Raw genomic sequence first — 21,950 nt, 5'->3', positions numbered from 1 at the left:
AATTATCATTCGTTTCGATTCCCCACCTGGTTACAATGTGTGAAACGCATTTCTGGTGTCCCCCGCAGCAGTATTGCTGGAATATTGCTACAAGCGGCGTAAAACAAACCTCCTCCCTCATATAAATCTCTTTTACAACGTGCTTGTTCTAGCCCAAGGATCAAACTGTTATGTTTGTTACGTAGAGCACAATTTGAAAAAGCTGATATATATTTTAAGACTATACGGGGGCGGTCGGGTAGTATAGTGGTTAAAGCGTTCGCTCGTCACGCCGAAGACCCGGGTTCGATTCCCGACATGGGTACAATGTGTGAAGCCTATTTCTGGTGTCCCCTGCCGTGATATTGCTGCAATATTGCTAAAAGCGGCGTAAAACCATACTCACTCACTCACTCACTTTAAGACTATACTTTATTTAGATATGAAGGACATTCTATATTCTTTTTTACTTTGTGAACTGTTGTACGTTTTCAATTTTCTGTCCCTTTAGAAGTAAAAACGCCGTTTCGTTGTTAAACGCCGCACTCAGCAATATTCCAGCTGTGTGACGGCGGTCTGTAAATAATCGAATCTGGATCGATCCACGCTATTGTGATACGATGACATGCATCAACCATGTTAGCGAGCCTGGCCACCCGATCCCGTTAATCGCCTATTACAACACGCATCGTTGCTTTTTACGGCATGCATGGTTTTGCTGAAGTCCATTTCTACTCCAGATCTTCACGGGTCCTATTGTTAGAGTTTTTGGGCATCATTTTCGATCACCATTTGACCTTCTTACCACATATTAAGTATTTGAAAAGTAAATGCCTGAAGGCCCTTGACTTGTTGAAAGTTGTTTCCAATTCCAAGTGGGGAGGGGATCAGAAAACCCTACTCCAACTCTACAGAGCACTTATCCGCTCCAAACTGGATTATGGCTCCATCATCTATGGTGGAGCCTGTAAAAGTAATTTAAAACAATTAGATACAATACATCACCAAGCCCTTCGGCTTTGCCTTGGTGCATTCAGAACTTCACCTATTAATAGTCTGTACGTTGAAAGAAGCCCCAAAGAACGATACAAAGGGACCATATGTCACGTTATGACATGAAGTCACGGAAATATATATTAAATTAAGTTAAAAAAAACAGTAGAATCAATCAAATTGACGTTGACAGATGACGTGTGAAGCTTATCCATTTTGTTTTCGCTCTTTCGTGACGCAGAGCTATCAAGCTGGGATTTTGTCTGTCTTAAACCAATTAATGTCGTCCCAAATTATAATTTTCTGTATAAATATCATAAATCTGCACACATATTCCATGTTGTCACGATTCACGATAGATAGGATCAAGCTGTAACTCAGATGTCAAGTTGAAACGTAAATGAATTTGTAGACGTGGTTGTTACATATGCAGTTTTATTATTATCTTTCCGTAAACAGTAAAACTTGAAAATATAGTGACTTGGCTTTGCAGGTGTTTGTGGCGTGTGCCATTGTTGTAATTTGATTGCATTAATATTTGATAAGGGTAGTGAGGTATTTATATATATTTTTTATAGATATGCCTTTTAAGATCATATGTTTGTGACGGGATAATCTTTTGGTTTCTGTTTCAAAACATCCAGGTTTTTTCTCTGTCAGGGGGAGCAGAACAAGTTTTGTTTCATTTTTTCAGTACATCCTGTATGTCCCGCGCACATTTTTTCTTATTTTTTAAACATGAAGCAAAATCATTTTTTCTGGTATTTTCTTGAACAAAGTTTTGTTTTACGAAATCACGGGCCCTTCCAAAACACCCAATGATCCTTATAATAACAAATCAATGATGTGTCATTGCACAAAGTAATGCTCTTACAAACACACACTAAAAATAACATATTTGACATTTCCTTCTTCCCCAATACACGTCCCCCATCAAAGTGTTGCATAGATGTGTCTCGTTACCTTTCATATTCCATGTATTAAACGCTCATAGCGCTGAGTTCATATTCTGCAACAAATCTATTCAATTTCTCAGAATTTATATAAAGAATGAAACTATGGTATCAGTCAAAACTATGTTACCATGCATATGTCACTCTTCGAAACTATGTTACCTGTTATACACTACAGCATGAAACTATGTTACCATTTATATGGGGGCGGTCGGGTAGCCTAGTGGTTTAAGCGTTCGCTCGTCACGACACAGACCCAGGTTCTATTTTCCACATGGGTACAATGTGTGAAGACCATTGCTAGTGTTCCCGCCGTGATATTGCTTGAATATTGCTAAAAGCGGCGTTAAAGGATACTCACTCAATCATCATGTATATGGCAGGAGGCAAACATCGATCGTGAATATATATAATTCCCAAAGTGGTGTATATTTGAATGTATGCAGTGTTGAATAGCGATGTTCAATTGACTCCAAAATGTAGCATCATATTGCAACATAGGCGTGATGATCTGTGATTTCAACTTTATAGCTACAAAAGCAACAACCAATCGATCATTCTTGTTCAATAACTTTTATTACTTTATTGTTTAAGCACAATCACAATATTTATTTACTCGCTTCTATCCAACATGTCATGCAGAAATTCACTCTGGAGATGAGACAAGGCACAACTGACAAACATATTGTTAATTCCCTGTTCTGACTTGTGCCATGTTTCCGTATTGTTTTAGGTGAACACCTGCCTTGACTTTGCATGCCACCAGTAGTATATGCTTACCTTTTGGCGAACATGTGGTATGATCACTATTTGATGGTGATTTATAAACATATCCTTATGATAGAGTGAGTGAGTATGGTTTTATACCGCTTCTAGCAACATTCATGCAATATCACAGGGAACTCCAGAAATAGGCTTCGCACATTGTACCCATGTGGGGAATCGAACCTGGGTCTTCGGCGTGACGAGCGAGCGCTTCAACCACTAGAGTGAGTGAGTGAGTGAGTTAGGTTCAACGCCGTTTTAACAGTATTCAAGTTATATCGCGGCGTGTCAGCTTAAAGTGGGAGGAAAGCCCCAAGTGATGCAGGTCTCAGACGTTTACCACTTCGGTGAAACCCACGAGCACGGGTATGATGCTGACAATCCTAGAAACATAATCGGGGCGAATCGGGATTCGAACCCACAATCATAGGTTTCTGGCGTGCCCAAGGGACGCAACTCTGCACAGCGAATCGCGGCGCCTTAGACGACTGGGCCATCAACCACTAGACTAACCCCACCGTCCTATGATGTAGTCAAAATCGTATAATGATCTCTGTTTCTCGCTGCGATGTCTTATTATTATGAATGAGGTTTGTCGCTTTCATTTATTAATCACTACCAACGTGTTCAGGAACAAGGTGTTCGCGAAAATAAAACATGCAGATGTGTACGCTTTTAATCAGTGCCTAAACGTGTTCTCTCTCACCCCACTGTCAGAATATCATATGGTATGCCCCTTAATTAAATGCACAAACATGACACAGGAGTCTGACAAGTTGAAAGCAATGGTTGATATAAGAAGAATTAAGATACTAAAACCTGACAGGTGGGTCATAACAACGGAAAGTCTTGATTTAAACACATGTTTTTGACAATGAAAATGATTTTTCCAAAATTGAAGCTGATGACAAGATGATATGTATGATCAGCTTCTTGATTACAATTCTAACGACTTAAAGTGTAGATTCTAACACCGTTTTAAACTGAGCTCAAATGTATTTTTAGTATCCTAGCTGATGGAGAGTTCATAGGTTACCCACATGAACTGTTGAAACAAAAATTAGAACACAAAAGACAGGATATTACCAAATGCAAACGAGTTGTATCAACGACCTAAACCATGATATTGTTGTTTGTCTGTTTCGTCTGATTGATGGCCGTCGCTCGTTTAATTACGATCTGTCACGCGGCGTGATTTATCGACCAAAAAAGAACAATCCCACTGCTGCGAAAAACTCCCCATATGGAGAAGGAGACGGACAGTTGGTTAGGGATACACCATGTAAATACGGAGTAGACATTTGGATCACCATATGTGGCAGGTTTGGGAAATGGAGCTGCATGTGAGGACTCGTGTAAGACAATCACTATGTATGTACCCGTGTTTATTTTGATTATATGTGTAAATGGGCCAAAGATTTCTTTTTTTCATTAACAAATTTGTCCACTTTCATAATCAGACACGGTTGTCATGGTAAAAGATCGTTGATCTAGTTTATCGTGATGGCTGTATGGAATCTCACGTGAACCAGCATGGAATTAAAATGCATGTATATTTGTCATTTGGGATGATTTATGTTTGTGTTAAAGAAGAACAAACTATTTGCATGTTGTCTTCATTCAACACGAGGGACTGACAGATCTTTAACTTCTCAACCTCTTGGAGGAGGATGTTGTAACGTCATACTTGTGTACTGTGACGTTATTTGAAATACATGTACAGATATTTGAAAAAACCAAACCCACATTCATTGAAAGAGCTCTTTTATTAATTATGTCATCAAGCAAGGTTCTTCTGTGAATAAACGTACAAAGACACATTGTACAATACATGGGAGTATGTGCTTCAATTTGTTAAAAAGCATTGTTAAATTGGATTTGAAACCTGAAATATTACTTACTTTCCAGGCATTGAATACTCATTTACACCCATAAATCTAAAATCAAATCCCCTATAAATACATAGTGTTTGTGTTTCGTCAACATACATTAAAATTCCAAATAAGTCACCCTCAAATTATCCCTCGGCATGATTTGAAACGTAATTATCAATAAGGATTACCGCTATTGAATGACCTTAAACTTAGAAATTTGAAGCTCTTGCAACATCGGAACGATCAGTAGAATCTGACATCTACCCATTGTATGTCTGCAATTGAACCAAGACGCAGTTTGAGTATAACTCCTACATCTATTAGTCTGATCATGTAACTGTTTCCCGTTTCAGATATCGTAATGGTTGCGTTGGCATTCATTGTTCTGTTGATGGTACTCAGCCACAACGAGGCTTCAGCACAGACAACTGGCTTCAGTAAGTTTGTTTTCGATATCTGGCATGTTTGTTGATAAATGACGTCAATGGTTCCACTTTGACTACCGCGTGCCCTTTCAGGCAGGATAGATTCCAAACTCCTACTTTTACTCTATCAGTCAACGATCCAAGACAAGCCAAACAGGTATTTTTGACCCACTGCACATCCAGAATCTGTATTGTGCATTTTATTTCTTTTTGTAACACAAGAAGAAAATTATGTTTGTTCGTGCATTTTCGGGAACAGCTACATATTTTTTATTATCAAAATACCCCAAACCTCGAGTAGCTAATGGTCGTCCGCTGACAGGCAACATATGTATTGCTGTCTATAGCATGGATCTATCTACTCCCATTAACGCTCCTTGTAGTGTACATCATGCGAGGGGCATTGCCCTAAAAGGTTCCGAATTTTGCTTTGTGTGCTTTAGAAGTAATAGAGACCAGTGACACCGCCTCATCTGTTTCATATTTAGATCTTTCCATACAGATTCAGAATGAGGAAACACTCTTGACTAGACTTCAACCTTCCAATTTTCAACTTCCCTTCTACGTCGAGTAATATTCGTTCAACTCCAACTTTTTAGATACAACCGAGCATGCTCTTTCTACCAAGATTTCAAAGAGTGTTATACGACTCTTGCTCAGTCGTTGCGTGATCAATGTTACAACATTAAAGGCTTCAGTAAAAACGTTCAATTAAAAAAAACATACGGTAGACATATGGATGCTGACCTTTCCAAATTTGACGCATCAGTGACAAAAATGATGTCCGATGCTATTCCCTATTTTGACTTTCACCATATGTTTCCGTGTTTTTTAGGTGCCTTACCTTTGCATGTGTTTGTGATGGATGCTACTAATATTTTTGCTTTGATATATTGCTGTTGTATTCCAGGGTATAATCAAAACCAAAACCGACAACAGAACACAGGACAAAATGGTCAGACTATACCACAGAGGGCTAGTAGACAATTGCAACCAATGGACAATACACAGTCAGTTAGAAGCACAACACAAGGTAGGCATCAGACAACTGGATGGAAACCAGGAGGAACAGGGCAACAGAGTCCTAACATGAATTTAGTACCAGCAATAGCTGGCAGAGGTACCATGCCATCAAGCACACGAGGTACAGGCCACTCACGACAATCTGCAAGGAATCGTCAGATAAATTATGATGGAATGGGGACAGTTCTATACCAGAATAAGGCTTCATCCCCTCCACCAAACGATGTCAACAACAGTGGGAATCAGGAACGGATTCAGCAGTCAGCCATGTTTGTTCAAAATAAAATCCAAAGAAATGATCTACACAGAAATCTAAATGGGTTGTCACTCCAGAGGACGACATTACCGGCACAAGGACAGAGGTCCTTGGAACAAAAGCAGCAACGGTCTTTCACAACAAATCTGCCAGAGATCAATCCGCAGCAACAACACCGTTCAGTTCTTCAGCAGCAACAGATATCATCAATGCGTTCCGATCAGGCACATAGTCTGTCACAGGTGCAGATGAAGCAGCGGGAACAGCAAATACAACAGCTACAACAGCTTCAACAAAAACGTTTAGCGCTTCACCAGCAACAGATATCACCAAGGCGCTCCGATCAGGCACCGAGCCTTTCACAGAGTCAGACGAAGGAGCGTGAACAACACATAGAAAAGCTACAACAACAACGTACAACTCTTCGTCAACAACAGTTGTCAACAATACGTCCAGGTCATTCACAGCATCAGATGAAGCAGCAGCAGCAACAACTACTACAACAACAACAAGAAAAGCAGCAACAGCAACAACGAATTGCAGCTCTGCGTCAGCAAGAAATATCACAGAGTCAGATGAAGCAGCAGCAACAGCAACTACAGCAACAAAAACGTGCAGATCTTCTTCAGCAGCATATGTCAACAAGAGGTCCCAATCAAGCACCGACTCTGCAATATAATCAGGTACGGCAGCAGCAGCAGCAGCAGCAACAACAACCTACTCATCGTGGTCTCATGGCGCAAAATGAACAGCATGTATCGAGTCAAAACCAACAAAGTGTGCCTCATAACACACACACTGGAATGCATAATCCAAGAAGCAATCAACAGCAACAAGTACATGAACATCATACGACACAAAACCAAACGTCCAGGTCGATCAAGATCGACCAGACAGCAACACAAGGTACATACTTTGGAGGTCAACAACAGCAACAGCAGCAGCAAGTAAGAACGCAAGAAGTTCCTAGCACACCAAGGTCAAGTCACAGAAGATTTATCATACGGGGAGGTACTAATGGACCTTCTGTTATATATTCATCTAATTCTGCAAACAACCAACACAAGCAAGAACCTGTGAAATTTAACAAACCTAGCACACCCGTACCTGACAGATCAAGTCATTTTCTGTCAGCGTTTCCAGCCTTGAAAAAGTCGCCATCACAAGGCCCTGGCAATAGCAGAGAACCTGTCTTACCAATCTCCGAAGCATATTATAACACCAATGTAGCAAACGCAACCGCAGCTAGCAAGAAAGGATTAACAGTAGCTTTAATTAACGTTGGCAGTGGCTCACCACGCGGAGCTGACATTTATCAAGTAGACGCAAGCAAAAGCACTAACAATGGATATGAACAAATTGATGCACCCATACGTTCTTCCCACCAAACCAATCAGGAATCAGTGCACGCCATCGCAAATGTATCAGTTCCAGACAAAATGGCCACAGTTGATAATAATGTACCTGCGATTCCTGAAAACATGTCTGCAGTAGACCGGTGGAATAAACAGGGACAATTAGGTTCCGGATCAGCGGTATCCACTAGACTGCCAATAATATCATCTGCTAATATTAATATTCAGTCTCAAATGCATCCGATCCCTTCTTCCTCATTCTATGCCACACCCAATGGGAATTCATTTCAAATTAGGTCATCTCAGTCGTCGACACTACCACATGGTATAATGACATCAGGAAATACAGGAACTGTTTCCTATCCTACTGCAAAAGATCAGCCAGGTGGAACGAAACATTCGCTACCTGTAGCTCCAAATTCATACCACCAGGAACACCATGGCAGGGGGCAGCTTCCTTCTTCAATGGCGTCTTTGCAAGGTCGAAATATCTTTTCGCAGGGTGGACAATCGCCCCGAATGCCGGTGGCTCCTTCTAATCCAATGCAAAAGCAGATACAACAACCTGTATACCCTTCTAACTCAATGCAGCAGCAAGGACAACAACAGATGCAACAATCGGTGGTTCCTGCAAACCAAATGCAACAACAAGGACAACATCAGATGCAACAGCCTGTGGCTCCGTCAAACCCAATGCAGCAGCAAGGACAACAACAGATGCAACAGCCTGTGGCTCCGTCAAACCCAATGCAGCAGCAAGGACAACAACAGATGCAACAGCCTGTGGCTCCGTCAAACCCAATGCAGCAGCAAGGACAACAACAGATGCAGCAGCCTGTGGCTCCGTCAAACCCAATGCAGCAGCAAGGACAACAACAGATGCAACAGTCTGTGGCTCCTTCAAACCAAATGCAACAAGGACAACAACAGATGCAACAGTCTGTGGCTCCTTCACATCCAATGCAACAACAAGGACAACAACATATACAACAGTCTGCATACCCTTCTAATACAGTGCAGCAACAAGGACAACAGCAGACACATCAGCTGCTGGCTCCTTCAAACCCAATGCAGCAGCAAGGACAACAACAGATACAACAGCCTGTGGCTTCTTCAACCCCAATGCAGCAGCAAGGACAACAACAGATGCAACAATCTGCATATCCTTCTAATACAGTGCAGCAACAAGGACAACAACAGATGCAGCAGCCTGTGGCTCCTTCAAACCCAATGCAACAACAAGGACAACAACAAATGCAACAGTCTGTGGCTCCTTCAAACCAAATGCAACAAGGACAACAACAGATGCAACAGTCTGTGGCTCCTTCAAACCAAATGCAACAAGGACAACAACAGATGCAGCAGCCTGTGGCTCCTTCAAACCAAATGCAACAACAAGGACAACAACAGATGCAACAGCCTGTGGCTCCTTCAAACCAAATGCAACAAGGACAACAACAGATGCAACAGTCTGCATATCCTTCTAATACAGTGCAGCAAGGACAACAACAGATGCAGCAGCCTGTGGCTCCTTCAAACCCAATGCAACAGCAAGGACAACAACAGATGCAACAGCCTGTGGCTCCTTCAAACCCAATGCAACAGCAAGGACAACAACAGATGCAACAGCCTGTGGCTCCTTCAAACCAAATGCAACAACAAGGACAACAACAGATGCAACAGCCTGTGGCTCCTTCAAACCAAATGCAACAAGGACAACAACAGATTCAACAGTCAGCATATCCTTCTAATTCAATGCAACAAGGACAACAGCAGACACAACAGCTGCTTGCTCCTTCTAATCCAATGCAACAACCAGGACAACAACAGGTACAGTATGAAGCAAAACTACCACAACAGGGAGTGAAGAAGACCCTCGCATACTATGGCTATGACAGTAACCCACAAAGTCAATCGCATACTGCAAGCCTGGAGGTACCAAGTAGTGCGGGCACGTTTGTTGTCTCAAATGAACAACAAACACATAGTGTTTCCAATACACAGTATCAAGCTGGAAATCAAGGACAGAAAGATCAACATCTTCCAAGTAACCATCCCGTTGGAGGAACTAACACTCCACCCAATCAACAGGGTCAAGGAATAAACCAACAAGGGAATGGTGGTTCCAATACACAGTATCAAGCTGGTAATCAAGGAAATGTGGCTAGATACCCTGCAAACAATAATCCCGTTGGAGGAACACACAATCCACACCGTCAAGAAGGGGGAATGAATGCATTGGGTAGCAATGGCGGAGTTCCTAATGGTGCCATGAATTCAATGGGAATGAATGGGGGAGGCCCTAATGGCGGAATGGGTGGGATGAATGGGGGAGGTCCTAATGGCGGAATGGGTGGGATGAATGGGGGAGGTCCTAATGGCGGAATGGGTGGGATGAATGCGGGATTTCCTAATGATGCCATGAATTCAATGGGAATGAATGGGGGAGGTTCTAATACCGGAATGGGTGGGATGAATGGGGGAGGTCCTAATGGCGGAATGGGTGGGATGAATGGGGGAGGTCCTAATGGTGCCATGAATTCAATGGGAATGAATGGGGGAGGTCCTAATGGCGGAATGGGTGGGATGAATGGGGGAGGTCCTAATGGCGGAATGGGTGGGATGAATGGCATGGGCGGGACAATGAGGGGTCCTATGGGTGGAATGGGTGACATGAATGGAAGAACAGGAATGTTGAGCTCGCCTATGGGAGGTCCCCCGGGTGGCATGAACCCTATGGGGCATCCAATGGGTGGCATGAATCAAATGGGAGGTCCAATGGGTGGCATAAATCAAATGGGTGGTCCAATGGGTGGCATGAATCAAATGGGAGGTCCAATGGGTGGCATGAATCAAATGGGAGGTCCAATGGGTGGCATGAATCAAATGGGCGGTCCAATGGGTGGCATGAATCAAATGGGAGGTCCAATGGGTGGCATGAATCAAATGGGAGGTCCAATGGGTGGAATGGGTAACATGAATCGAATGGGCGGAGGTATGGTAGGGGGAATGGGTGGTGGTATGGGAGGAATGTACGGCGGAATGGGCGGCAACAGAATGAACGGTAAGTAAAACCGTAAAACCACCCCTCTTAAAAAAGACCATAAACTATGTAATACAATACCAGTCCTAAAACGAACGCAAAACTTAGATATATAAATGAAATATTGAGGATATTTTAATGATATATTAATGATTTATTAATGCTTATAAAAAAGAAAAATAGTTACACATACAATAGATAGAATAAGAAATATGTCATTCAATTTTGAAGTTAAGTAAACTGCTGAAATGTTTTTTTGCAGATCCATACAACCCTCCACCAATAGGTTCGCCACAATTTGTGGCATGGCTTCATAAAATGGATCAGCTGGGGATAGATACTCCCTATGAGATGCCCGACTCAACAGGTAAATTTCGAAATGTACTTAGTTCAGTAATGCCATATTGTGGATTAGTAGACCCAAGGCATACGACGTATGCACCTACATAACAATGATATCTAAGTGTTGCTATTTGTGAAAAAACTTGTGACTGGAATTAAATGTGTATTGTTACATCCCCGTGATTCACGTGAAGATCTAGGTCTTCAGCAACCCATGTATGCCGTAAAAGGCGACTATGCTTGTCGTAAGAGGCGACAAACGAGATCAGGTGGTCAGGATCGCTGGGTTGGTTGATGCATATTATCGTATCTCAGTTGCGTGGATTGATGCTCATGATATCAATCACTGGGTTGTCTGGTCCATCCTCGATTATTTAAAGACACCCGTCATAGAGCTGGAATATTGCTGAGTGCGGCGCTAACAACACACAAACAAAAACAAACTTGCCCGGGATTTTGTCGTGTTTTACTGATCCAAACAAATACTCTATTTTCAGATCCACCTACCACTCCAGCCCCATCAACACTTCCACCTCCATCGACCCTTCCTCCAACGACCACTGCGGCTCCTCCAATGACGACTCACGCTCCTTCTGCATCGATTGCACATGCACCTCCTGCAGATGTTTCTTACATAAGTCCTGGTTCCCCTCTTGCTACTGGTACACTTATCTCTGATACATACGCTAGTATTTACAATTTATCACATAACATGAGGTGTCTAGGCAAGATAAAGCCAACGTATGAAAACGGTATATATATATATTAGAAACAAAAATGCCACTGCCCTTGGCTGAGGATTTTCATAAGTTTTTGCAACTTGGAGATAAAAATTGAGAAACAATTTAACGAGGACAAAAGCGTGATAGCTTTTCATATCTCTGCTTTTAGGCCTCTGCGTTATGGCGTCGTTTCTCCAATTTACAAAAAAACAAACAAAACAAACAGTATAATTTGGCTGAAATATCTCCGAATTGTAAATTAACTTTAAATTGACGTGGCGTCTCGTAGACTCTTTTTGATAAAAGGCAATTACGCTAAAGGACGGATCGATGCGTGGGCAATTGATATTTTGCCTATACGTAGTTACGCCACTGTCTAAAAACAGGTTTCACTTAGAACTATATTGCATGTTGTCACTGTGCGACTGATAAATCACTGATCTTATTAATATGTTCTTTACAGGAAAACGTGAAATGTTTAGATACCGTTCGTGAGATGTGATGATATTCTTTTACGATAGAACATATTCAGTACATAATGGGGACATAAATATGATAACGAAGTTACTACGCGTGTGTTTTATGGGATGGTACATATCCTGTATTATGAATAAACACGATGTATTTTGCTCGCAAGTCTTGCTATATTCAAGGTTAATTCCTAATGCAGAATATTTACCATCCCAGAAAATGATAATCTCGATATGCTTTGGTATTTTCTCACCTACTTTGTGGGGAGACAGGTTATTGTATGAAAATGACAATCTGTAATTTGCTATCTCTTCTACATTTTGAACAAATCATTCAAATGTTTCTTGGAAACAAAACTTACCTTGTGGTAATAGTATAACCTTGCTTTTTCTCATGTGAAGTTAGTACCGTTAGATGTTGTTGAATGATCTGAGCGGCTTAGCAAGTATATTTGTGTTCATTACATAAGCACCTATGTGCTCCCACGTTGCTGAATCCTTGAGACAAAATACTATTTTCAGCACAAGTTTCACCTGGAAGCACTTTGGAACGAACACTCAGAGCTCTACTAGACACTCTCAGGATACAACACGAGCCACTCGTAATTACACCCCCGACTACCACATCCACGACCACTACAACAACAACAACAACGACTGCTCCTACAACAGTGGAAGTTTTGTCAGACGCAGCCTTAATGGCGGATATGATGAAGAGCCTGAGTTCTGGTGTAGGGCTTGAACAGACATTGATGTCAATGATTAATGCTGTACTTTTACAAGAGCCTAAACGGCAACAACCAACCACTACGGCTACTACAACAACCACAACTACCACGACGCCAACAACAACAACAACGACTACAACGACTACTACTACTCCAACAACAACGACTACAACTACAACCACAACTACCACGACTCCAACAACAACAACAACCACGACTACAACCACAACGACTACTCCAACAACAACAACACCACCTCCCACAACAACTTCCTCTTATCAGCCAGTCAATAGTATTGAATCTGCTGGAAGTGCTAAAATACAAGCTGCTTTAGCTGCTCTTGCAAATAAAGTAGGCACATCTAACCTTGGCATTGCTATTATGTCCCCCTCCCTAAATCTTCCACCAGAGGTGAAGAATCTCTTAGCTAAACAACTGGCTGCATCTCAAATTAAGACGAAGAAAATAACTATGCCACTCCCATCAACTACTCCCATTCCAGAAAGTACCACAACTGTGGCATATGTACCTGTTGAAGTGCGATCAAACATCGTACACTCTCCTACCGTACCCCAAGTGAATGACATAGCTAAAACTTCTTATAACTATGGCACTGTCACACCATCGACATTTAGCCATTCCCCAAGTCAGTCAGAGGTCTTACACGTTCCCACAGGAACCCAAGTGAATGACCTAGCTAAAACTGCTCATAACTATGACACATTCACAGCATCGACATTTAGCCATTCCCCAAGTCAGTCAGAGATCTTACACTCCCCAACAGGACACCAAGTAAAAGGCACAGCTAAACCTGCTTACACCTATGACACAATCACACCATCGACATTTAGCTATCCCCCAAGTTATTCAAACAAAGTAGACACATATTCGAACTTTCCTACATCTGCTATGCCAAACGTTCAACCACCACTGACACGAATTAAACAACAATCCGATGTATCAGTTCCGAACGACCTAAACCAGACTTCAACTCCTGCTGGGGCCCCATTGACTGAATCCTCTTCGGCTAAACACCATGATGTTGTTTCAACAAGTTATCAGTCTCACCCAGCTGAAATAATCAGTAACACACAGCCAATATCAGTTTTACAGCATGGAGATCCCTCTTTGGATGGACTTTTAATGCAAGCTATTGACAGAGTGATGTTGACACAAAACTCCGGAATGTCAGAATCACAGCTGCTCGCAGAAGCTTTTGAAACAGCATTCAAAAGGATGCAGTCGCTCAGGTTCCCCGTAAAAGTTGACCCTGCTACTCAAACAGCACCTACCAATCAACCAATACCAACTGACTTTGGCCATCATCCATCCCCACCAACACACAGCGTCCCTGTCGCTTCTGCCTACGACAAAACAAGTACAGAATCTGTTGCTATTCAACACTCAGGTAAATCTTACGACATTCTGTTGATAATCACTATGAGGGAAGTGAATATGTTGATATCATTAATTTTCGTTATCATTATTCTTGTAAAACCAAATCGATGTATGTGATGCTTTTACAATTGAAACATGTCTTTAATGAAGCTGTATTCATTGTATTGCCATGTTTAAGATGGTAGAGGTACCGCTAAAGAATTTTCACTTTTTCTTTCAGCATCGCCACTTTCGAACGCAGTTCCACCTCAATATACACTAATAGGACGAACAGATCCCGGGGTACCTACCGCTTCTGCTGACGTTCAACTGAATAATCTTCTTCATAGTTTTGAGCCTCTTAGTGTCCCATCTTCTAAGCAAACCAACGGCGGTCAACCAGTAGCACCGCCTAGCAGAACAGTAGCTGAAGCTGGAGGTCGTCAACCAGCTGGAACAAGCAACCTTCCTGCCAGTTCGGCAGGTATGCAAGACAACCTTTCTTTGGGTGGACACACGGGAACACCTCACTATGAGGCAGTACTTCCTGGTGGAACATCTTTTCAGGATATGCTGCCAGCTCATGGACAATCAGAAACTATTGTAAAACCTGGTCAGACGAATATGGCAGTTAGTGAAACATATGTTCCAGATATGCTTCCAGCTGTTGGACAATCTCAAATAGCTGGATTACCTATTCAAGGCACAGTTCCTGTCGGTGGAGCATCGTTTCAAAACAGCTTCCAAGTTGGTGGAATAGCAAGCCAAGGGTCTGTTCCTGACAGCGGGGCATATGTTTCAGATATCCTTCCAGTTGATGGACAATCTCAAATAGTTGGAGCAACTAGCCAAGGTGATGCTAGAGTAAGTAGCAAAGAGGCTGTTCCTGTTAGTGGGACATCTGTTCTAGACACCCTTCCGGTAAATGAACAATCTCACACAGTTGGAACAACTAGCCAAGGAGCTGTTTCTGTCAGTGGTGCATTTGTACCAGATATCCTTCCAGTTAATGGACAATCTCACACAGTTGGAACATCTAATCAAGGAGCTGTTCCTGTCAGTGGTGTAAATGTTCCAGACATCCTTCCAGTTGATAAACAATCTCACACAGTTGGAACATCTAATCAAGGAGCTGTTCCTGTCAGTGGTGCATTTGTACCAGATATCCTTCCAGTTAGTGAACAATCTCACACAGTTGGAACATCTAATCAAGGAGCTGTTCCTGTCAGTGGTGCAAATGTTCCAGACATCCTTCCAGTTAGTGAACAATCCCACACAGTTGGAACATCTAATCAAGGAGCTGTTCCTGTCAGTGGTGCAAATGTTCCAGACATCCTTCCAGTTAGTGAACAATCCCACACAGTTGGAACATCTAATCAAGGAGCTGTTCCTGTCAGTGGTGCATATATACCAGATATCCTTCCAGTTAGTGAACAATCCCACACAGTTGGAACATCTAATCAAGAATCTGTTCCTGTCAGTGGTGCATATTTACCAGACATCCTTCCAGTGAGTGAACAATCTCACAGAGTTGGAACATCTAATCAAGGAGCTGTTCCTGTCAGTGGTGCATATTTACCAGATATCCTTCCAGTTAGTGAACAATCTCACACAGTTGGAACATCTAATCAAGGAGCTGTTCCTGTCAGTGGTGCATATTTACCAGATATCCTTCCAGTTAGTGAACAATCTCACACAGTTGGAACATCTAATCAAGGAGCTGTTCCTGTCAGTGGTGCAAATGTTCCAGACATCCTTCCAGTTAGTGAACAATCTCACACAGTTGGAACATCTAATCAAGGAGCTGTTCCTGTCAGTGGTGCAAATGTTCCAGACATCCTTCCAGTTAGTGAACAATCTCACACAGTTGGAACATTTAATCAAGGAGCTGTTCCTGTCAGTGGTGCAAATGTTCCAGCCATCCTTCCAGTTAATGAACAACCTCACATATTTGGGACAACTAGCCAGAGTACTGTTCCTTTAAGTGAAACGTCTGTTCAAGACATCCTACCGGTTAATGGACAACCTCACATAGTTAGAGCAACTAATAATAGCAAAGTTCAAGGAAGTGGGTCAACTATTCAAGATACCATTCCAGTTAGTGGACATCCTCAAGAGGTTCCAGTCGTACCAGAAGTGCCAGGTAATGGACCTTCCACACACGTGGTTCATTTCGATATTAGTGGCACCAACATGCCAACCCAAGTGTACGAACAGACGCCTGTGGACTACATAGCTGCAACCAAGGCGGCCAACACAGTTGCTGGATCACACACAAGTAAGATATGATATGATACAAAATTTTCGTCTTCACTATTCCTAAAAAGCTTTGATTACAAATAACATGCTTTTTACTAAAGAACATAAAAGTGCAAACTGTGGGTCTAATATCATTTATATGATATTATTGCATTTACAAATACATGTTCCTTGTCATGTTAGTGAAAAGCGCTTGTTCATAACAACTAACATGGTACCCAAATGTGGATGTCACAACTTTCTTTCTGTAACACTCTTCTCAAAACGATAGGTTTTTATACGTGTATGAAGAATATACATATTTTATCATATATAGGTTAATATAGGATGATATAAACCCGTATTAGAGACGAGTCAGGAGCTTTTGGATCATATGGATGAATTGTTATCTTCAACAGAGCCCGGAGTTGACACCAACGTTAAGAAGTCCCTCTGGAGAATACCTTGACATCAAGACGGAGTGGATGTCAGTTGTATCAGCTAGACTGTTATCACATACCCCACATGTGACAACTTAATATGTTTCTACAATCTTCTGGAAGAACTCTTCTGTAGCTTTAGAGAACAAACACATGTTTTTTTTATTTATCTCCTGGCTGTGTTACAGACTTTTGGTTGTGGCATCCTCATGATTTTGAAACATTGTACAGGGAACAATATTCACCCATTTTGTTTTTTAAGGATACTTCACGACGGTCACAAAGCAAACTTTGTACAAGCATTGTCGTTAATTCGATAGATGTTTCTATCCATTTAAACCAACGTAAAGTACGTTGCATAAAAGAGGGCTTAGTTACGATAAACTTGCAGCGACATCGAGCTTGAATTAGATTATTCAAAAGCTTCATTTGTTTGTTTATTCATCATGACACTTTATGATCAAGTTCTTTTCGGCAAGGATTTTAAGAGTCAAAATACGCAGAAATGATATGTAACGTTCACTTACGACACTTATAATGCAGAGACGTACGATAGCAATGTACACCACACCGAAAACTTAGATTTCATTAAGACTATGTAACAAACGTGATTGATAAAAATATTAAATACATTAATATTTGTTTGAAGAAATAAATTCCAAAAGGTTGTTCAAATCAAAACAATATCAGTATTGACATCAGAATATATTTATATTTATTTATATCTTATAGTTTTTCGACTTCAAACATAAGATTCATTTTTACTTAATCATTCATCAATGATTCACAACGTCATCGTTACCGTAAACAGCGTCTTATTGCAATAGTCACCAGCTCTGGTTTCAAGACAAGCCGATATATGAAGAAGGCACGTCTGTCCCAATTTGTTATTACAGATCGGTATAGACCAATCTATCAATTATGCACAAACAATGAGTGAAATATATCTAAATACATCAACAAACATGGTGAAGACAGGTTTACACGTAATGCCTTCGGCTGAATATAATTCTTGAAGCATGTACATATTTTCATCTTATTAGTAATGTATTGTTTTAGTAGAATATTTATGAGCTTGCTTATTCAAAGACCAAATAAAATGACATATTTAATATCGTTGTGTCAGTTCTACTTACCATTACGGGATATATAGTTTGAATAGGATATACAGGTTTACTATACAACCTTTTTTAATAGTTATTTTTATGTCAATGCTGAGAAACTATTTGATAAAAAGCTCCTGTGAACATGGGTTATAGGAACTGAAGTTTTGCTTCATGTCTTATTACATCCCCGGAGTTTAGAATCCCTGTTCACCCAGATTATATTCTCGGTTTGCGCTCGTGGGTTTCGCCACAGTGGCATCACATCAGTCTGACACACTGTGATATAACTAGAATATATAACGATTGTGACAGAAAGCAGTAGCAGAGCAAATTCTGAGTAAACAATTTTCTTATACACGCTCTGTGTGTGGCGCTTTCATGAGTAATACCAATCCAATTTAAGTATGTGGTCATTCCGGACACAGCATTGATTCATAATTTACAAACATAATACTTCTTTGCATCATTGGAAGGTGTAATTATTTTAAACCTCAACACGACGTCACTCTGAGATATACATGTTCCTTGGCACACAGACATATATCTGTGAGGTGGAACACGTCATCTTGAATGTACACACTGTGTCATCTGTATGTGCAGTTACAACATTGTGATTGCATATTTTTACCTTTTAAAACATAAGAGAGGAATTCATGTTTGTGCAATGTCAGTTTGTTGTCAGTAATACCGCTAAGGCGCATCACTGAAGTTATCATCTGCGAATATGGCATGGTGTTTTGCTTATTGCAGCCAAGGGGTGGTGCATTAGCCTGGCGTTTGCTTATTGTATCTACTACCAAGGCGACGATAACTACTGCTTCTGCTACTACTGTAACTACCAACGCGACGACAACTACTGCTTCTGCTACTACTGTAACTACCAATGCGACGACAACTACTGCTTCTGCTACTACTGTAACTATCACCGTGACCACGACTACTGCTTCTGCTACTACTGTAACTATCACCGTGACGACAACTACTGCTTCTGTTACTACTGTAACTACCACCGTGACTGCAACTACTGCTTCTGTTCCTACTGTAACTACCACCGTGACCACAACTACTGCTTCGGCTACTACTGTAACTACCACCGTGACCACAACTACTGCTTCTGCTACTACTGTAACTACCACCGTGCCGACAACTACTGCTTCTGCTACTACTGTAACTACCACCGTGACCACAACTACTGCTTCTGTTACTACTGTAACTACCACCCTGACCAAAACTACTGCTTCGGCTACTTCTGCAACTACCACCGTGACGACAACTACTGCTTCTGTTACTACTGTAACTACCAAAGTGACCACAACTACTGCTTCTGCTACTACTGTAACTACCACCGTGACGAGAACTACTGCTTCTGTTACTACTGTAACTACCACCATGACCAAAACTACTGCTTCGGCTACTTCTGCAACTACCACCCTGACGACAACTACTGCTTCTATTACTACTGTAACTACCAAAGTGACCACAACTACTGCTTCGGCTACTTCTGCAAATACCACCGTGACCACAACTACTGCTTCTGTTACTACTGCAACTACCACCGTGACCACAACTACTGCTTCTGCTGCTACTGTAACCACCACCGTGACCACAACTACTGCTTTTGCTACTACTGTAACCACCACCGTGACCACAACTACTGCTTCCGTTACTACTGTAACTACCACCGTGACGACAACTACTGCTTCTGTTACTACTGTAACTACCCCGTGACGACAACTACTGGTTCTGTTACTACTGTAACTACCACCGTGACCACAACTACTGCTTCCGTTACTACAGTAACTACCACCGTGACGACAACTACTGCTTCTGTTACTACTGTAACTACCCCGTGACGACAACTACTGCATCTGTTACTACTGTTACTACCCCGTGACGACAACTACTGGTTCTGTTACAACTGTAACTACCACCGTGACCACAACTACTGCTTCTGCTGCTACTGTAACTACCACCGTGACGACAACTACTGGTTCTGTTACTACTGTAACTACCACCGTGACCACAACTACTGCTTCTGCTGCTACTGTAACCACCACCGTGACCACAACTACTGCTTTTGCTACTACTGTAACCACCACCGTGACCACAACTACTGCTTCCGTTACTACTGTAACTACCACCGTGACGACAACTACTGCTTCTGTTACTACTGTAACTACCCCGTGACGACAACTACTGGTTCTGTTACTACTGTAACTACCACCGTGACCACAACTACTGCTTCCGTTACTACAGTAACTACCACCGTGACGACAACTACTGCTTCTGTTACTACTGTAACTACCCCGTGACGACAACTACTGCATCTGTTACTACTGTTACTACCCCGTGACGACAACTACTGGTTCTGTTACTACTGTAACTACCACCGTGACCACAACTACTGCTTCTGCTGCTACTGTAACTACCACCGTGACGACAACTACTGGTTCTGTTACTACTGTAACTACCACCGTGACCACAACTACTGCTTCTGCTGCTACTGTAACCACCACCGTGACCACAACTACTGCTTTTGCTACTACTGTAACCACCACCGTGACCACAACTACTGCTTCCGTTACTACTGTAACTACCACCGTGACCACAACTACTGCTTCTGTTACTACTGTAACTACCCCGTGACGACAACTACTGCTTCTGTTACTACTGTAACTACCACCGTGACCACAACTACTGCTTTCGTTACTACAGTAACTACCACCGTGACGACAACTACTGCTTCTGTTACTACTGTAACTACCCCGTGACGACAACTACTGCGTCTGTTACTACTGTTACTACCCTGTGACGACAACTACTGGTTCTGTTACTACTGTAACTACCACCGTGACCACAACTACTGCTTCTGCTGCTACTGTAACTACCACCGTGACGACAACTACTGCTTCTGTTACTACTGTAACTACCACCGTGACCACAACTACTGCTTCTGCTACTACTGTAACTACCACCGTGACGACAACTACTGCTCCTGCTACTACTGTAACTACCACCGTGACTACAACTTCTGCTTTTGCTACTACTGTAACTACCACCGTGACCACAACTACTGGTTCTGCTACTACTGTAACTACCACCGTGACCACAACTACTGCTTCTGCTACTACTGTAACTATCACCGTTACCACAACTACTGCTTTTGCTACGAGTGTAACATCCGTAACGACAACTACTGCTTCTGCTACTACTGTAACTACCACCGTGACGACAACTACTGTTTCCGTTACTACTGTAACTACCACCGTGACGACAACTACTGCTTCTGTTACTACTGTAACTACCACCGTGACTACAACTACTGGTTCTGTTGCTACTGTAACTACCACCGTGACGACAACTACTGGTTCTGTTACTACTGTAACTACCACCGTGACGACAACTACTGCTTCTGCTACTACTGTAACTACCACCGTGACGACAACTACCCAGTTCACTTGTGGATTCGTTAATTTCAACCATTGACAGTCGTCCGTCTGCAAAATAGTTTTACGTTTTCGTAATGACATCACATTGGGTATACTCCTTTATGTAGTATGTAGCTTGTATAGGAATGACAGAAAGTACTTGATGAAATTCAACTCATAGTCTCAATACCTACAATTTTATTTCACTCTTCGATATCATTTCGAGATACATTTCCTGTGGTTAAGATTCTTTAGATATGCATAGCCTTCAAGAAAGAAGGACACATTTATAGCCGATGTCATACAGTTGATAACACAGTAATGTAATCATAACTATCTGGTCTCTATTATACAAAGGAGGCACGGGTGACCCAGTCGCTGTGCAGTGTTGCGTCCCTTGGGCACGCCAGTAACCTATGATTGTGGGTTCGCC

The 21,950-nt window shown here is 41.9% G+C and overlaps 2 protein-coding genes across 2 annotated transcripts; both read left to right on the top strand.

Annotated features, from left to right (window-relative positions):
• Positions 1 to 3,933: 3,933 nt before the first annotated feature.
• LOC139472187 (putative mediator of RNA polymerase II transcription subunit 26) lies at positions 3,934 to 8,633 on the top strand. The gene is made up of 4 exons (XM_071254562.1): positions 3,934 to 3,952; positions 4,918 to 5,001; positions 5,900 to 7,279; positions 8,215 to 8,633. Exons 1-4 carry the CDS (start codon positions 3,934 to 3,936, stop codon positions 8,631 to 8,633), a joined length of 1,902 nt encoding a protein of 633 aa, XP_071110663.1.
• A 7,865-nt stretch (positions 8,634 to 16,498) lies between these two features.
• Positions 16,499 to 21,562, top strand: LOC139472185 (uncharacterized). The gene is made up of 3 exons (XM_071254561.1): positions 16,499 to 16,583; positions 18,840 to 19,843; positions 21,263 to 21,562. Exons 1-3 carry the CDS (start codon positions 16,499 to 16,501, stop codon positions 21,560 to 21,562), a joined length of 1,389 nt encoding a protein of 462 aa, XP_071110662.1.
• The last annotated feature ends 388 nt before the right edge of the window (positions 21,563 to 21,950 follow it).

The sequence above is a fragment of the Haliotis cracherodii genome, unplaced genomic scaffold (assembly GCF_022045235.1).
Source record: "Haliotis cracherodii isolate W230 unplaced genomic scaffold, xgHalCrac1.p SCAF_24, whole genome shotgun sequence".
NCBI lineage: Eukaryota > Metazoa > Mollusca > Gastropoda > Lepetellida > Haliotidae > Haliotis > Haliotis cracherodii.
The sequence above is the reverse complement of the archived record's forward strand: the minus strand, read 5'-3'. Positions and strand labels throughout refer to the sequence as shown.

Coding starts and splice junctions, on each gene's coding strand:
- LOC139472187 (XM_071254562.1), top strand. Junction 5,002..5,899: donor AGCACAGACAACTGGCTTCA/GTAAGTTTGTTT, acceptor GTTGTATTCCAG/GGTATAATCAAAACCAAAAC. Junction 7,280..8,214: donor AAGATTTATCATACGGGGAG/GTACTAATGGAC, acceptor AACTCAATGCAG/CAGCAAGGACAACAACAGAT.
- LOC139472185 (XM_071254561.1), top strand. CDS start 16,499: ATGCCAACCCAAGTGTACGAACAGACGCCTGTGGACTACATAGCTGCA. Junction 16,584..18,839: donor AGTTGCTGGATCACACACAA/GTAAGATATGAT, acceptor TGCTTATTGCAG/CCAAGGGGTGGTGCATTAGC. Junction 19,844..21,262: donor CTACTGGTTCTGTTACTACT/GTAACTACCACC, acceptor TTTTGCTACGAG/TGTAACATCCGTAACGACAA.